Raw genomic sequence first — 16940 nt, 5'->3', positions numbered from 1 at the left:
CTAAAAGTTGTGTGGTGGACGGTGTGCCAAATCGAAATCACGTCAAAAGTTCGACTACGAAAACACAAAACAAATCACAACTCGGTCAAAACACAATATCTTTGAAAACAGAGATAGGATTCGGAGTTCTTACCACGAGATCTACACTTTTTCCAACAGCAGCGTCGGACGAAAAGCGCTCCGCGGCCTCCAAAATCCAGCTTTCCTCTTTTTCCCTTTCTCTTTCTCTCTCTAAAATCAGATATTTTGATTTAAAAATGATTTTCTCTCTCCTCAAAACGAGCTGATTTTCTTATATCATTAGGCTGATCGGCCCGGCCGATCGCCAAATCGTCCCGGGACGATCAGACCAAAATCGATCGTCCTAGACGGTTCCCAGAACTTGTTTCAGGACGATATTTTGAACAGTGCAGATCGGCCTGGCCGATCTCACTATCGTCCCGGACGATTCTGGGAGGAAAATCCAAGCCAGAGAGGAACAGTAAGGGAACGAGGTCTCATAGCTTTACATGTAATTTTGTTCTTATCTTTAATATATGGGCTTAGGCCCCAAAATTTCTCAAAAAAAAAAAAAATATGTATATATAAGCATACAATATTATATATAACTTATTCTAGGAGTAAGGTATGATAGAAAAAAATAATTCAAAAATAAAATATGGATAACAGTCAAAAAATCTAAATCGAATAAAAACATAATAGCGAATAAACAATGTAAAAATAAAATGGAAGTATGGAACAAATTAAAATATGATCATTATGATACACCGAGACAATTTTTTGTGTTTGCTCATATGTTCGATTAAGCAGTAACTTAATATTAATGATAATATTAAACTTCTCTTTTTATTTGATGTTAATAGTGTTCTATTTTTAAAAAATTAATGGCACTAGATTTTTGTTTGTTATGGTGATCAGTTTTTAAATCTTTCGTTTACTATTTTTCATTTTGCTATATGATTTCTGTAATATGATTTTGTGTGAATAAAAAAATATTATTCTTCTAATTTGTTCTGATACCTGGCTTGTAGAAGACGTTGGATCCATTTCTTGAAGAGCTGGCTTGTAGAATACGAATTCATTGATTCTTACTTGCAGAATCTGGCAGAAACGAATCTGAAAACTTACGTTATTAAAATAAACAATTATACGATAATGATATTGCAAGGAAGGTCCCTCTTTGAACTTTTTAAAATTCGTTGGAATACTTGCATGGCTCAAATTTCTTTAGAATTCTTTGATGAGAAAGGCACAGCCACATACCTTGCTGTCCGCAGTTGCTTTGATTCCCTGCTGAACTTGCTTATAAATATTCTCTTGCTCTTCTCTCCATCTCCATCACTCAGACTTCGATAAAACTTACCAGTAGCATCCTGCGAACTGTTCTCGATCCTTCTTCAGCAAGCTCAAAATGGCGATGATCTTGGACGCTTTTATGAGCAAATTCTCTGCTTTGCTCGCTGATTTGGTATATGAAGAGGTGATCATGCAGCTGGGTGTGAAGGACGAGCTTCACAAGCTACGTCAACGGATGAGGAGCATCCAATGCCTGTTGAAAGATGCTGAAAAGAAAAAGTTTGATGAGTCAGCCATCGAACTCTGGTTTGCTGAGCTTAAGGATGTGATGTATGATGCCGAAGATATCATTGACCTCTGTAGAATTGAGGGCACTCAGCTGCTCACTGATCAAAATCCCAAATCTAAAACTTCTTTGGTATGTTGCGATTTCTCATCTGCCTTCTCCTGTTTCACTAGTGTTCCTTTGCGTCATGACATTGGAAACAGAATTAAAGATATTAATGGTAGACTCAACCAGATATATGAAGATAGAAAACATTATAAACTAGAGAAATCCACAATATCGAAAACCCCACAAATTAATTTACTTGATTCTCGTCAAACTTCTTCCATGGTTGATCCTTTTATTGTGGGAAGAGAGGTCGAGGTTGCAGCAAATAGTTTGGTTGATCATTTGCTTGGGGACATGGTTGATGAAAAATGCCGCCTTTTTGCTATTACCGGTATGGGCGGGGTGGGGAAGACTACTCTGGCTCAAAAAGTTTTTAACCATCCGAAAATTCAAACCTATTTCAATGTAACAGTGTGGGTTTGTGTTTCACAGACTTATTTAGAAACTGAGTTATTGAAGCAAGTAATAAGAGGGGCAAAGGGGAACTATGGGGATTCTAATACTAAAGAAGAGTTGCAACGCATTCTTAGAGATTCTGTTACTTCAATTCAGAGCCTTTTTCTTGTTTTAGATGATGTGTGGGAATCAGACGTGTGGATTAATTTGTTTAGAGTTCCATTCTACAACTCTAACAGGAGTGTTAGAGTCTTAATCACCACCAGAGATGAAAATATTGTGAACAAGATGCAGATAGCTTACATTCATTCTGTGACGTATCTATCTGAAGAGAGCAGTTGGGATATGCTTCGTAGGAGGCTTTTCTTAGAGGAACAAGAGGAGCTAGCGAATGGCTTGAGGGAGCTAGGATTAATGCTAGTAAACAAATGTAAAGGCCTTCCTCTTGCAATCAAAGTCATTGCTGGTGTTCTTTTGAGTAAACCACGAAATAAGAAAGCGTGGAAAAATTTTCTCAATGATAATGCATGGTTCATTTACAACCTTCCTGGGGAGCTTAGTGGTGCTTTGTACCTAAGTTTTGAAGATCTACCTTCACATCTGAAGCAATGTTTTCTATACTTCTCTTTATATCGTGAGGATGCCCAGTTAGATCCCCATGAGTTTGCTCAGCTTTGGGTGGCTGAAGGATTCATAACAAAGCAACAAGATTCATTAATGGAAGATTTAGCAGAAGAATGCTTCAATGAGTTACTCAATCGAAATCTTTTGCTGCCAAAAGATTATGATGGTAAGTGTCGAATGCATGATCTTATCAGATCTCTAACCATTTTTTTATCTAAAGAAGAGACTTCTTTTGGAGATTTGAATGTGAGGAACTCCACCAGATCCATCAAGCTTCGTCGCATATCAGTTGCAAATCAAGAAGCAGCAGTTGAAATACTCGATTGTATTGCAGATCAGGGAGCCCTAAGAACATTGCTTGCTTCATCTTCTGATCTATTATTGGATGATGAAAGATTGAGGCGACTTTCGCATCTACGTGTCTTAGACATTTCCCATACACAAATTCAAATACTTCCTGACTCTATAGGAAAGCTAGTGCACTTGAGATATCTTAATTTGAATCATACACATATAACGACAATACCAAAATCCATAGAGCAATTAACAAATTTACAATTCTTGGACATAAGTTTTTGCAAAAAATTGGGACAACTTCCTAGTGGAATCACTCAGTTACATAATCTAAGGCGCCTCGATATTTTTCAATCTCCTGTTTGTTTCCATAAAATCATGCACTCAGCTTCCGTCATTAGGTCAGCTGCCTGAACTTAAAGAGCTTTCTATTGAAGATGCGACCAAAATAAAGAAAATTGGGCCAGAATTTCTTGGTAGTGATGTCAATTCAACCAGAATTGCTTTCCCCAAGCTTGAACGACTTCAAATCTTGAACTTCCCTGAGTTGGAAGAATGGTCTTTTGGCACAGAAGTTGAGCAAAATACATCTCCAAGACTTAAGTTGCTTCCATGTTTACAAAAACTAATAATCAGGAATTGCCCATTGTTTAAACAACTTCCAGAAGGTCTAAAGTACTCTTCTATGAAGTCTCTCGAGATAGTTGGAGCTAGAAGACTAAAATCAGTTGACAATCTCTCTGCTAAAATTGAGGAACTACATTTAAGTTACTGTGAAAAATTGAAAGTGGTATGTTGTGCCCCTACGTTAAAGACGCTCGAAGTTCAAGAGTGCAAAGCTTTGTCTTGCGTGAAGAAGCTTGATTCATTGCAGAAATTATCTTTCAATGATTTTGAAGAGGAAAGCCTTCCAGAGTGGCTATTGAAGTTTCTTCAACAACGGGGATTGCAAAATGATTCTAATGATGATTTCCTGCTTGACTTGTACTGTAGTGATGAGGTTATTCAAAAATGCATAAAAGGAGGTTCTTATTGGGACCTAATTCAACACATTCCACGAGTAAAAATGTTCTCGGTATCAGAGCTTGTCAATGCAGTAAGCAACCTTATATTTCCCATGCAAATCTTTAATTAATTAAATGTAGACTACTCTTTTGATATTTAATATTTGATTGTAATTTGTTATGTTTATGTGTATGTGGGTTGAGTAGTTTATTTTCTGCTTTTTGGTTTTATTTATATTCATGTTAGCTTGTATAAGAACTATTGTAAATAGAATGATTAGTTATTTGAACTTCTATTTATGAATTGGCTGTGTATTTCACTTTTTTTGTTTACTCTGATTATACACACACACATGTACCGCCTTCTGGACATGGAGTGTGACATTGTGCCATAGTACTTACTGTTTGTATGCTTTGCTTAGTTTGTATGGGGCCATATTTCTTCACAATTGGATTACTTCTACTTCTTATTATATAATAAGTTATTTGTAAGCTTTTCAAGGATTAATAAGGTATGCTTGCGTTATGCATTCAGAAAATGTTTGTTAAAACTTAATAGTTTTTAATCGTATACATATTAATTTTTTTTAATTTTTAGAATTTTTAATTATATTTAATAAAATGATCCTAAAAAATTAAAAACATTGATAAATAACAATTTAAAAGTCAAGAAAAGAAGTCATTAAAGATATTGTTTCCATCTATATAAATAGCAATGATTGGAAAGCCAATGGGTCACACTATTTCCCATTTTTAATGTCATTCATTCTTTTGAATAATATGAGGATATGATGCAAATTCTATATTTGAGAAGGGTACTGTTGATGGAAGCAATTCCTCCCGCCTTTCCTGCGCTTGAATCCCCTAAACATCCAAAAAAAAAACATTTGAATTTTTTTTCCATAAATTTACTTTAGATCATTATCATACTTAGTAGCACTTTTTTTATTATTAAACAAAAAATTGCCACCGTACTATAGTGTAAATCAAATGTTATAATTATGGTGTGGAATTATGGAGACAAATTTTCTCGTGATAAAATATTTTGTAGGTCAAAGATGAAAATTTTATTTAAGCATAATTTTTTACTAATCCATTTTTATGGAATGTTTTTTTATTATCTATGTCCTTGTATCCAACTTTGTATGAAGTATTCTTGAACATCTATTCATGTTTAGAGAATTATTATAGATAACACTTTATCTATGAAATTAAAAAAAAAATAAATAATTTTCCAATTTTGTTAATTGTTGCTTTTTGGAATGTTTTGCTTATAATTATTGAATCGAATACAAATAGATAAAATATGTTGCAACATACACCATTTCTTTTAAATGAAAAACCTGATAATATAAAAAATTCACAAGGTATAAATGTAGAAAATATGAAAGAAAGATTATAAGTTTGCTCTTTCACTTAATTGAAAATAATAGAATTACAAAGTTGAGAGTAATGGATTGGTGAAAACATTGTGAAGGATAATGATAATGATTAAAAGACATTGTAGCAGAGCTCTAATCTTCTCCTAAAGAGAGGTAGATTGTCCCTATTTAGACTTATTGAAATTAAGATACAAAGGGTTACCAATCTCTATGATGGAGCTCTGATTTTCTCATGAAAAAACTTGATTCTATTATTAATATTTTTAATATAATTTAAAATTTTAAATATTATATAAATAAATATTAAAAATTAATTATTAGATAATTCTGAGGAATTTGTGTGGTTTGTGTAAATTCCCATAGGTCATTTTGAACACAATTTATAATTCCCATCATTCTTTGCACTTCACTACTACAATCCTTTTATATAGAAAATATATATTCTTCACAAAACTAGCTTTCTTTGTTTCCACCTTCAAATTCATAAGGTTATATCTAGAAATATAACATCAGGATTATTGGCACTAATTTTGAGCCTAATAACTTGATTATCTAGTTTAATAACTTTCAATGAAGATTTAATCATTTGCCAAATTTGATTATCTAGTTTAATAACTTTGATTATGCAATAATCAAAGTTATATGAGTGAGTGGTAGTAATGACAATCAAATATTTATTCATAAGCTAGGATTATTTAGTGTATAAAACACATATTGCCTATGATCCTCATAGGAGATGTTGTGTGTAGGTAGGTAACCTAGGCATTAGGCTCACATTAGTCATGTCTCTTTCATTGACATTCATCATGCCGCATCACTCATGAGTCTTCATATAATTTAAGTTTGATATCCTTTGGTAGATAACCAAGATATATGTTCACTATATATATCACTATATATATGCTTATGCACTTTCCTCGGCTATCAACCTAGGACTAGCTAGGTCTACACCTTTAGCCTATGAGGTCCCTTTATACGACGAGGTAACATATAGTTCCTAATAATGATCCTCTTGTCGGGACTAGACTAAAGGCACCAAAAAACTCAAGATAATAGAACTATGGGATCTTGATTGTGGGGGCGTCATACTCACTTGATAAGCTAATTTCTATCCTATGATCGTTTACTTATCTTGTCACTTTATTCATCTAACTTACAATAATAATTTCTAAAAACCAAATCAATCATAAGATCATTAACAAGAAAAAAAAGACTAAACATATCTAAATAATAAAAAAAGCAAATTGAATTCTACTCTTTATTAAACTAAACTAATTCAAAAGCATTATCAAATAACCCCTAAAATCAAATTAATTTAATGTAAACAATTAAAATAATTACTAAAATAAAATCAATCATAAAGTTAAATAAATCTAAGTCAACCATACATTAAAGTATAATAAATAAGAGGAAATTAAGTTTAAAATAATAAAATTAACAAATTAAGACTCAATTGAAATAATAGTAAGCAAATGACTTAAGCATTAGAAATTAATTAAAAATTTAATAAAATTTTAAATAAATTTCTATAAGCACATAAAATCATAACGAACAATAAAATAAATAAATATTTTGATAAACTCTTCACTTTCACCGTCTAATTTAATCAATTTTTCAATAACCTAGCTAGAGACTAAGAAATTAACAGAAAATAAAATAAACATCAGAAAAAATATTAAATAATTTTTTTGTGAACTCATAAAATCACAGAAATTAATTAACTAAAAAATATTTCAGTTAATAACACATCATCACCTCCAAATTAAATAAATTCTTGATTGAATTGTAATTTAGAAAATTAATTAAAATCTAATAAAAAATAAAAAAAACCAAATTTCTATATACCCATAAAATCATAACAAACAATAGTCTACATAAATTGGAGTAATATTAAGTCAAAAAATAAAATTTTCTTTATAAGAATTTTAAAAATTGAATATCTTTTAGTTTTAAGAGAAGCTATTTCGATCTAAGAATAAAAGAAGATTATAAGATTATATCATTAAACTTTTTATTTCAAGAAAGATTATGTTATTTTTCTTTTAGTTATATTTCTTCTCATTGGTCCATATATGTGGGAGAGAAGCTGGTGATGTTGCTTATATATATAGCATTACCCTCATTCTACTAATCAATGTAAACATATTGATATCTTATTATCATTTATGTTATATAATTGTAATATAAGAAATTTTTAAAAGTTTAATAATCTTTTAAATAATTAATTTAAAATTAAAATTATTAATCAAAATGATAAATATCTTGCAAAACTGTCATTGAAGTATGGTAAAAGTATTTTTTATTAATGTTCCATTTAGTTAGGCATAACTCATAAGACAAGAAACAATAAAATATCATGCAAAAATGTCTGTATCGACAAATAATCTAAATATGATGGTAAATTGCTAGGTGCAATTCTCGTGTTGCCAGTGACTGTTGCCTGTTGGCGAGTAACTTTGCGAGGCTAATCTTTGCTAAGAAGGAGAATCGTTGGGGACTTGGGCAGATTTATACAAGTTCCTTGAAGATTCTATCAAGAACAACTCTTCTATTTTACCAACATAGACAAGTCACATTTTCAAATTAGGAGAGAGTATTCTGTGTGGAATCTGAATGTATTTGGAGACGAATTGGGGCGCGCCACGTCATCGGATGCACAGGGCTCCGATGACGTAGCGCAACCCAATTTGCCTCCGAACACATTAGGGATTCCGCACAGAATAATTTTCCCCAAACTTGGGAGTGCCTATGGAGGGTGAGGTGATTATTTTGGCTGAGTCGTGTTGCTAGAACCTACAAAGTACCTATGAAAAATCTATGTGGACAAATATAAGCATACAATATTATATATTACTTGTTCTAGGAGTAAGGTATGATAGAAAAATAATTCAAAAATAAAATATGATAATACTAACAAAAACCTTAATTCGAAACAAAATATAAGAGCAAATAAACAATGCAAAAATAAAATGAAAAAAAAAAAATCGAATGTTGTTTGGCATTAATTAAAGTGGGAAAAAAAGAGAGCTATAAGCCTATTACCACAAAGTTAATGGGGCATATATTCTTTCATATAAAAAATCTTGACAAGCAATGCACAGCACAAACCTCGTTGTCAAAAGTTGCTTTGATTTTTTTTTTTATTTATATATTTATAAATATCATTTGCTTTATAAAAACTTTGAAATTGACTTTATTCTTTCATCTTGATTACAACTGACATGAATTAGATTAATTTTTTGGGAAAATTTTGCGGTAGAAACCCATTCATTCAAGTTTTTTTAAAAAAAGTGTAAAAGAGAAAACAAAAACCAAGCAAACTTACGGAAAACAAAACTGGTAGTTGTGGGTCAGATAAATCAAAACTTTGCAAGAGCGAAATTTCACAACAAAGAAGGAAAAATGAACTAAGAGAACTCAAAATCCTCAGCAAAACGCGAAACCCCATCATGCAGAAAGAGCATAAAAAGCTCCTTATTGCTTAGAAAGACCATCGAGGAAAAGCTGGTAGTGTAGAAACTCTTGATATGAGTTTCTTGAATTAAGGAAAGCAAGAAGATGAGAATAATAGCAAGAGCATAACAGTGAAAGAGAAACAGAGTATTTTCTTATTACCGAACTAATGAATACACAGGGTTTAAATAAATAGCTTAGGTACATAGATGGCTATATAACAGGCAACATAAGTTTATTTAAGTATGCTGCTCTAATATCCCCCAACAAACTGATGATTTATCAACAATTGTCAGTTTGTTCCGAAGAGTTTGAAACCGAGGAGTTGATAATGCCTTTGTTAGTATATCTGCTGTTTGATCAATAGTACTTATAGGTAAAAGACGAATAGTGTTTTGATGAATATGGTCCCGTATAAATCTGTGGTCGATTTCAATGTGTTTAGTACGGGCATGGAACACCGGATTATTGGCTATTGCGATGGCCGATGTGTTATCACAATGAATGTCCGTAGGAGAATCTTGTTGTATGCCAAAATCTGTGAGGATTCGTCGAAGCCAGATAATATCCGCCACGAGCGCTGCTAGTGATCGGTACTCAGATTCTATAGAGGATCGTGCAACAGTTGTTTGCTTCTTGACTGTCCAAGAAATAAGCGTGTTCCCTAAGAATGAACAGTATCCAGAAGTTGATTTTCTAGACACAGGATCACCCGCCCAATCCGCATCTGAAAAAGACATAAGACAAAGGTTAGATTTTGTAATGGGAATACCGAAGTTAACTGTACCTTGAAGATATCAGATCAATTGTTTGAGTAGGTAAACATGTTGCGGTGATGGATCGTGCATGTGTTGAGACAATAAGTTCACACTGAATGCAATGTCGGGACGCGTAAGGATCAAATATTGAAGTGAGCCTATGATTCGGCGATACACTTGAGGATCCGAGAGAAAAGGATCAGGAGCGACTTCTGGCGGAAATTTTGTACAAGTCGGGTTGGCAAGAGGATTGCAGTGGCTGAGTTGAGCTGATGCAATAATAGATTTCGTATAGGACGGCTGAGAGAGAAAATAAGCATTGTTAGTATGCTGAATTTGAATACCAAGGAATGAGTGTACCTCACCGAGATGCTTCATAGTGAATTTGTTATGTAGAAGTTGAAGAATAGTATGGACGGTAGACGAATCATTACCCGTGAGAAGAATATCATCGACGTATATTAATAGAAAGATTTGAATCTTATTTTTGCGAAAAATAAAGAAAGAGGGATCGGAGTTACTTTGAGTGAAGCCGAGGGATTCGAGATAAGAAGTAAACTTGTTATACCACTGGCGAGGTGCTTGCTTTAGACCGTATATCGCCTTGTGAAGCAAGCACACATGATCGAGATGAGAAGTATCAACGAATCCAATGGGTTGCTTCATATACACCATTTTTGTTAGGCTGTCGTGCAAGAAGGCATTGGCAACATCAAGTTGATGAACCATCCAGTCGTGATGAAGAGCTACGGTGAGGAGAACTCATATCGTGGGGAGTTTTGCCACCGGACTAAACGTCTCGGTATAGTCCAATCCGAATTCTTGATTATTGCCTTGAGCAACCAAGCGAGCTTTGTATCTCGCAATCGTTCCATCGGCATGAAGCTTGGTACGATAAGTCCACCTGCAACCGAGAATAGTTTTATCAGTTGGTTTTGGAACAAGACTCCAAGTACCTTGTTTTTGTAAAGCAAAGAATTCAGATGCCATAGCATCTCTCCATTCTTTGTGTCGGTTAGCTTCCTGGAAAGAAGAAGGAGTATGATATGCCAAAGAGGTTTCAGTTTTATGTATCAGGTTGAGACGAATTCGTGGTTTAAGAGAGCCTGTTTTCTGTCGAGTCTGTATAGGATGACCATTGAGCGGTTGTTGTTGAGTTGGCTGAACCGAATTGACTTGTATTGCTGATTGCTGCAGTGGAAGTTCAAGTTCGTGGACAGGGTCAGACGAAGTAGTGGTGCAGACCGGTTTCTTTAGATTGCATGTAGAGGGCTGAGTATATGTATGTGGGATTAAAAAAGAGCGGTGAAGGTTCTTGCTGAGGCATGTGTGTGTGTTGGTTGATCATGAGAAACGGGAAGTAATGTTCGTCAAACTGAACGTTTCTGGAAATAGTAATTTTGTTAGTTATAGGATCCAAACATTTGTAACCTTTTGATTTTAGGGAGTAGCCCAAAAATACGCAAAGATTAGCTTTAGATTGTAGCTTATTCCGAAATTGAGCCGGAATATGAGGAAAGCATGCACACCCAAATACTCTGAGGGCATTGTAATCAGGTTTCCTGTGAAAGCATAATTCAAGAGGAGAATAATTGTTAGTATTGAAAGAGGGCATGCAATTGATAAGAAAAATAGCAGTTATCATAGTATCGGGCCAATATTGTAACGGAATATGAGCTGTATCCATCATGGCACGAGTAGTTTCAACTAGGTGTCTGTGCTTTCTTTCAGCGACACCGTTTTGTTCAGGTGTATATGAACATGACACCTGATGAGATATTCCATGTTGTTTGAGAAAATTTGAGAATGCTATGCTTGAGTATTCTCCACCACCGTCAGTACGAATGCTTTTAATTCTTTGAGAGGTAGCATTCTCTATTTGAAGTTTGAACTCTACAAATATGTTCATGACTTCAGATTTACTTCGCATGGGATAAAACCAAGTGAATCGAGAGTAATCGTCTATGAAAATCACGTAATATAAGTAACCGGCGTTAGAGAGGACGGGCGAGGGACCCCAAACATCCGTATGAATTAAAGCAAGAATAGAATTTTGTCTAGTAGAAGTATGATCATAGCTAAGTTTATGATTCTTAGACTTATTACAAGAATGACAAGAATGAAAAACAGTATCTATGTGTAGTTTTTTATTACAAGAAGCAATAGAAGCTAAAATACGTTGATTGGGATGACCCAATCTTTGATGCCACGGAGTAGATTTCTTGACAGAAGTTTGTAGGGCTGTAGGTTGACTGTTGATAGTCGGCTGGATGGAAGCAATCGGAGCACGCAGAGGATAGAGGCCTTCACGACATGGTCCCCGAAGAAGCTCTTGATGCGTCTGCATATCCTTAAACACAAACCCACTCGGATCAAATGTAATAGAGATATTATTATCTTTAGTTAACTGAGAAATAGATAAAAGATTGTATTTAAGAGCAGGTGTGTGAAGGATATGAGATAAGTTGAGCTTACGAGAGGGAGTCGGTAGCAAGCCACGACCGGAATTTTCGATGCTAACCGAGCTCCCGTCGCCTATGACGATGCCGTCCGTCCCTTGGTAGGGTGATGAAATGGAAAGATTGTCTAACGATCTTGTAAGATGCGACGAAGCTCTGGAATCTAGATACCAATCTGTGTGAGATTGATTTGAATTTGAGAGTAAGGCCTTGTTTTGCTGTTTTTCCATTCTTGGTACATACTGAAGATTGGGTCTATGCCAACAGTCATTTGCCGAATGGCCTTTCTTGAGACAAATCTGGCATTGAATGGGAACAGAGGAAGTTTTATCGGATGGAGTATTCGGATTAACAGGTGGTCTGGTTCTTGGACGACGACCACGTCCTCTGCTGACGAATAGAGCATGGTTTGGATTGGTTGAGGAAACGGAACGAGCGGTGTCCGCAGCATGGTGAATTTTCTCACTTAGTAAGAGGGAGTAAAATTGATTGAGGCTTAACGGATTTACCATAGTATGGATAGATGTTTTAAACGATTGATATGTCAATGGCAAACCGTTAAGGATGTGCAAGACAATTTCTTCAGGATCAATTTTGGATCCAGCCGCCGCAATATTATCTACCAACGTTTTGACTTCAGTCAGATACTGCAGCATCGTAGAGTTCTTGAGAGAGATATTGTAGAGCTCGTTCTTTAATTGAATCATTCTAGATCGATTTGGAGCTTGAAATCTAGTTTCAAGTAGTTGCCAGATTTCAGCCGTGTTATCTAGATGCAGAATGTAAGGTAAAATTGACGCAGAAATTGTGGAACAGATTGCTGCAGACAGGTTTTGATCGGTGAGAAGCCACTGATCATACGCCGAATTGTCGTTGAACTGCCATCTACAGAGACAATGCGTTCTTCCGGAATCGGTAAAGAGCTGTCAAGAAATGATAAGAACCCATTTGCTCGACAGATCTTCAAGATCTGAGAACGCCAGAGATGATAATTGTCCGGTGAGAGGGGACTTTGAACGACGTTCTTGAGATTGGATAGCACGAATTTGAGGGAAGAAGAGAGAGTCGGCGTGGAAGATGATGATGTCGTCTGTGATCCCGCCTCATGAGATGTAGCGGAAGAAGCCATGGACGCCCAAGATCAGTGATCTGCGACTGATACCATGTAGAAACTCTTGATATGAGTTTCTTGAATTAAGGAAAGCAAGAAGATGAGAATAACAGCAAGAGCATAACAGTGAAAGAGAAACAGAGTATTTTCTTATTACCGAACTAATGAATACACAGATGGCTATATAACAGGCAACATAAGTTTATTTAAGTATGCTGCTCTAATAGGTAGCACCAGCATTCCTCTTCGTCCATCCAAAAACCAGCACATAAACATTTGCAAATCAGAGAAGCAAATGCTGAAATAAGTGAAAGCTCTTCCATTTTGTAGTTTTATAGATAACCGCTCTCTTGATTTTGATAGCAATCGTGGTATTGCATTCATAAGAAATCCCAAATAATCTATCATTTTTTGCTATCTAAATGAAATAGATAGCCGCACAAGTAATTAGGAAGTAAAAACTTTTCAGTTGTTTACTGACAACCATATCCTCAATTTGAGAGAAGGCTTGGTTGAGGTTGGGCCTCAAAAGAAGGCAGCTCATCTATGGAATCAATTTTTTAAGGATGTGGAAAAAGTGAAGCCATATTCAAAGAATAGATGAGAGTGGCTTTCCAAAGCAGAGAAACAAAAAATACATTTTGGTGCCACAAGGATACCCCTATGAATCAAAGCATCCGCATTTTTTAGTCAATGTTTTAAGGCCAATCAGTCATGAACTGAAAAATGAAGCGCATAACGTTTGTGCCAAATAAAATTATGCAATGGATCCTAGGAGAGTCAGCATATAATTGCATGATAAAGTTCCTCAAAACATAAGCCACAAGCAGATCAATCCCTCTTCAAAAATAAGCACAGAGGAAATAACAGAGGTGATGGAAGGTGATACAGCAGGGAGGTTCCAGCAACCATTTAGAATAAAGTTTTTAACCTGAAAAATAGAAAGATTCAGTCTCACATGTTCCAGAGATAAATCGGATATATTATTCATTAATGAATTGTCATTGCACCAAAGGTCCCACAGCATGGAAAGAATAGAGCTGCCAAAAAATTTTAAAACTTAAACAATGTTGAATTTTCTTTAATTCCAGTAAACAAAAGTGCAAGAAGAGATAGAATTCCAAAAAGATATATATTTAGCTTTCCACCAATGGAACAAGATGCTGTCTGTATTAAAAATCTCCAAATCAAAGAGTAGCCAAAGGCATGATGTAGAGAAGCAATGACAAGAATGGTGATGCCACCAAATTGTTTTGGCATGCAACTGTCTTCCACGCAACCATGTACAATTTTCTCTTAGAGATAACACCATGATAATGGAATAAGACCTTGACCTTTTTTGTATATATAAATATGATAATTCACTTGCAATCTTGCATGCGTGGCCACGTCGTTTGCATTTTGAACTGGACTAACTGCTAACTATTTAGTCTTAGAATTCTAAGTTTCACCCACTACAAACAATAAGGACACAGCTCATTTTGATATGTTGGTAGGGAGTTTAGGCTATCAACTAAGAGGTCTTGAATTTGAGTCTTATGTATGCAATTTGTATATGAGTCTGTCTTAATTGGCCTAAATGTATATATATATAAAGTAAAAAATTTATTTTCTATTTCAAAATATAATAAAAATCTGTTTTTATATTTATTTTCAATCACAAAAAATGGATTTATGGAGTGCGAAGTCAATATTGACGTAACATTGTTCACGGCCAAGATAAAATGTAAAATCATGTTTCTATATGTCGTTCGGTTGGACACTCGTCGAAGCTGGAAACAAGCAAATGATGTTTGGTTGAAGATGCCCTTAATTCCTTGAGCGGTTGAGTATATGTATACGTGGGGCCATGGGCGGTTGAGGATCCACCTTAAGGCGAGGAGGGGTCAACCCCCCCAGCCCCCCGCCCCCCCCCCCACACACACACACTGAAAAAATAAAAAAATTCTTTATTATATGATTTTTTAGGTAATTTTTCCTCCTCTATGTATTTTTTAGTATTTATTAAAGGGTTTTTAGGCAATTTCCCCTCCTAGCAAGTTTTAAAATACTATGATATTTAGTTAATTGCCCCAACATAATTAAACACATTGTGATATAGAGTTATTAATAGAGAACGATGAACCAAATATACAGAGAAATAGTAAAGAGAATCCAAAAATTGGTTATAGGTTAGCAATTGCCCCTAGGTCGAACCCGCAGGGGGTACTGCCTCCTGCCCCAACTTATACCTGCAAAGCAATAATGATGAAAAAATAGTGGTCGAGAGGTAGCACCCTCGGAACAATTTTTTATTGTAAGGATGTTTATGAAAAGCAAAAAAAAAAAAAAAACTCTACATTTGCTTAAAAGTTTGCCCTCACTGAAAATTAAGGTTGGATCCGCCCTACAGCGGACATTAAGAATGAAGAATTAATTTATTATACTAAATTTTAATATATTATTAAAAAAATAGTAATATTATAATTATTAAATATTTTTTTTGTCATTAAAAAATTTAATATTACTTTTTTTAATCAATCAGCCGAAATATCAAAAATAAATTAAAACAAAACCCAACACAATAATATAATTAAACAAATTCGAATACCACAAACACCAAATCACTTAAGCTCGACTTATTTAGACACCTAGAAACCATATATATATATATATAGACTATTCGTCTCTCTGTCCTGCTAGGGTTTTGCCCTTTTAGGTTCTGCCCTTGCGCCGCCATCTTGCCTGCGGTACGTTTTAATGGCGAAAAATTGCTTGATCCTGGTTTCCTTTTTGGTATAAGCAATCTAAATCCTTTAAGGATGTCACTTCTGGTTCGTCGATTCGAATGTTTTTTTCGAAATTTTGCATTCCTTCGAATCGGGGAATCCATCTCTGTGGTTTTCGAACGAAGGAATTTTGCATCTAGCTAACCTTTTTGAGTTGCGTGGTAGGGAGATTTCCCCTTAAACGTCTTCTTTAGATTCAATCCCTAGGTTTTTCGTTATTTTAAAGTTATTGGGGAATTTTCGGTGACTTTGTTGATCAAGCTAATGTTTAACAAGCTTGCCAATGTATGGATTATGCTAGGTTTTTGCTCACAAGTCGTTACTTGGTTTATGGTTGTTTGTATGAAAGTGATAAAGTGGTCTCCGGTTCTTATTTCGTGAAAAAACTCCGATCCCTCTGTTTGCTTCTTTTCCGGGATTACGTCTCCACTTTCTCCTCCCGTATTTTTGGTTGGTTTCGGTCTTTGGAAGCCGATTTCATACTGATACGCTACGGCTTCTGGTCCCGTCCATCAGTTGCGCGTGTGCTGTTGAAATTGATATACCAAATCTTTTTCCTGTATTGTGTTGTGTTGGGTCGATAGATTTGGGTTTGCCGAACTTTGAGAATGTCATTTTTGAGCAAGCTAATTTCTGCAAAGTTGGTATCAAAATTAGAATGTCAAATTTCATACCAAAACTTCCCCGTGTTGGTTTCTCTACCCTGGAATTTCCTATCCCTGTTTCTAATGAAACCCAATAAGGCTTCTCTGTTTTTTGTAAAATCGTATTTTGTAGATGTGTATTTGAGAGGCGCATCTTTATGATTGAAATTCTTGTAATTGACATTGGATCGGGTGTGGTAGCTGCTGGATGTTATTGTCGGTTGGTTCTCCATGGTGCGGGTGAATAAAAAAAGGTGGGAGTATCTCCTATTGCTACATGTTTCAATTGTGCTGGTGAACTTTAATATTAATCCTAGATAATCACGCTACAACAACCTTCTTCAAAGAATAACAAAC

The 16940-nt window shown here is 34.9% G+C and overlaps 2 protein-coding genes across 2 annotated transcripts in view; both read left to right on the top strand.

Annotated features, from left to right (window-relative positions):
- The first annotated feature begins 1280 nt into the window (after window positions 1-1280).
- On the top strand, window positions 1281-4264 carry LOC110102809 (putative disease resistance protein RGA1). Its single transcript, XM_028693336.1, has 3 exons — window positions 1281-3405; window positions 3503-4100; window positions 4256-4264. The coding sequence occupies exons 1-3, from the start codon at window positions 1412-1414 to the stop codon at window positions 4262-4264; spliced, it is 2601 nt and encodes an 866-aa protein (XP_028549169.1). The 5' UTR covers window positions 1281-1411.
- Window positions 4265-16226: 11962 nt separating this feature from the next.
- The window catches only part of LOC110102806, a 10775-nt gene continuing 10061 nt past the window's right edge, over window positions 16227-16940 (top strand). The window contains exons 1-2 of the mRNA XM_028693335.1: window positions 16227-16468; window positions 16717-16803. Of these exons, the coding sequence (XP_028549168.1) occupies window positions 16227-16468; window positions 16717-16803 (329 nt within the window). The remainder of the gene's footprint in view (window positions 16469-16716; window positions 16804-16940) is intronic.

This window comes from Dendrobium catenatum, unplaced genomic scaffold (assembly GCF_001605985.2).
Source record: "Dendrobium catenatum unplaced genomic scaffold, ASM160598v2 fragScaff_scaffold_264, whole genome shotgun sequence".
NCBI lineage: Eukaryota > Viridiplantae > Streptophyta > Magnoliopsida > Asparagales > Orchidaceae > Dendrobium > Dendrobium catenatum.
This window is presented reverse-complemented; position numbering and strand designations above follow the sequence as displayed.

What these genes read in the sequence shown, in the direction of transcription:
- LOC110102809 (XM_028693336.1), top strand. Translation starts at nt 1,412, where the DNA reads ATGGCGATGATCTTGGACGCTTTTATGAGCAAATTCTCTGCTTTGCTC. An exon ending in CACTCAGCTTCCGTCATTAG is followed by an intron (nt 3,406 to 3,502) that starts GTCAGCTGCCTG and finishes CAATTCAACCAG; the next exon opens with AATTGCTTTCCCCAAGCTTG.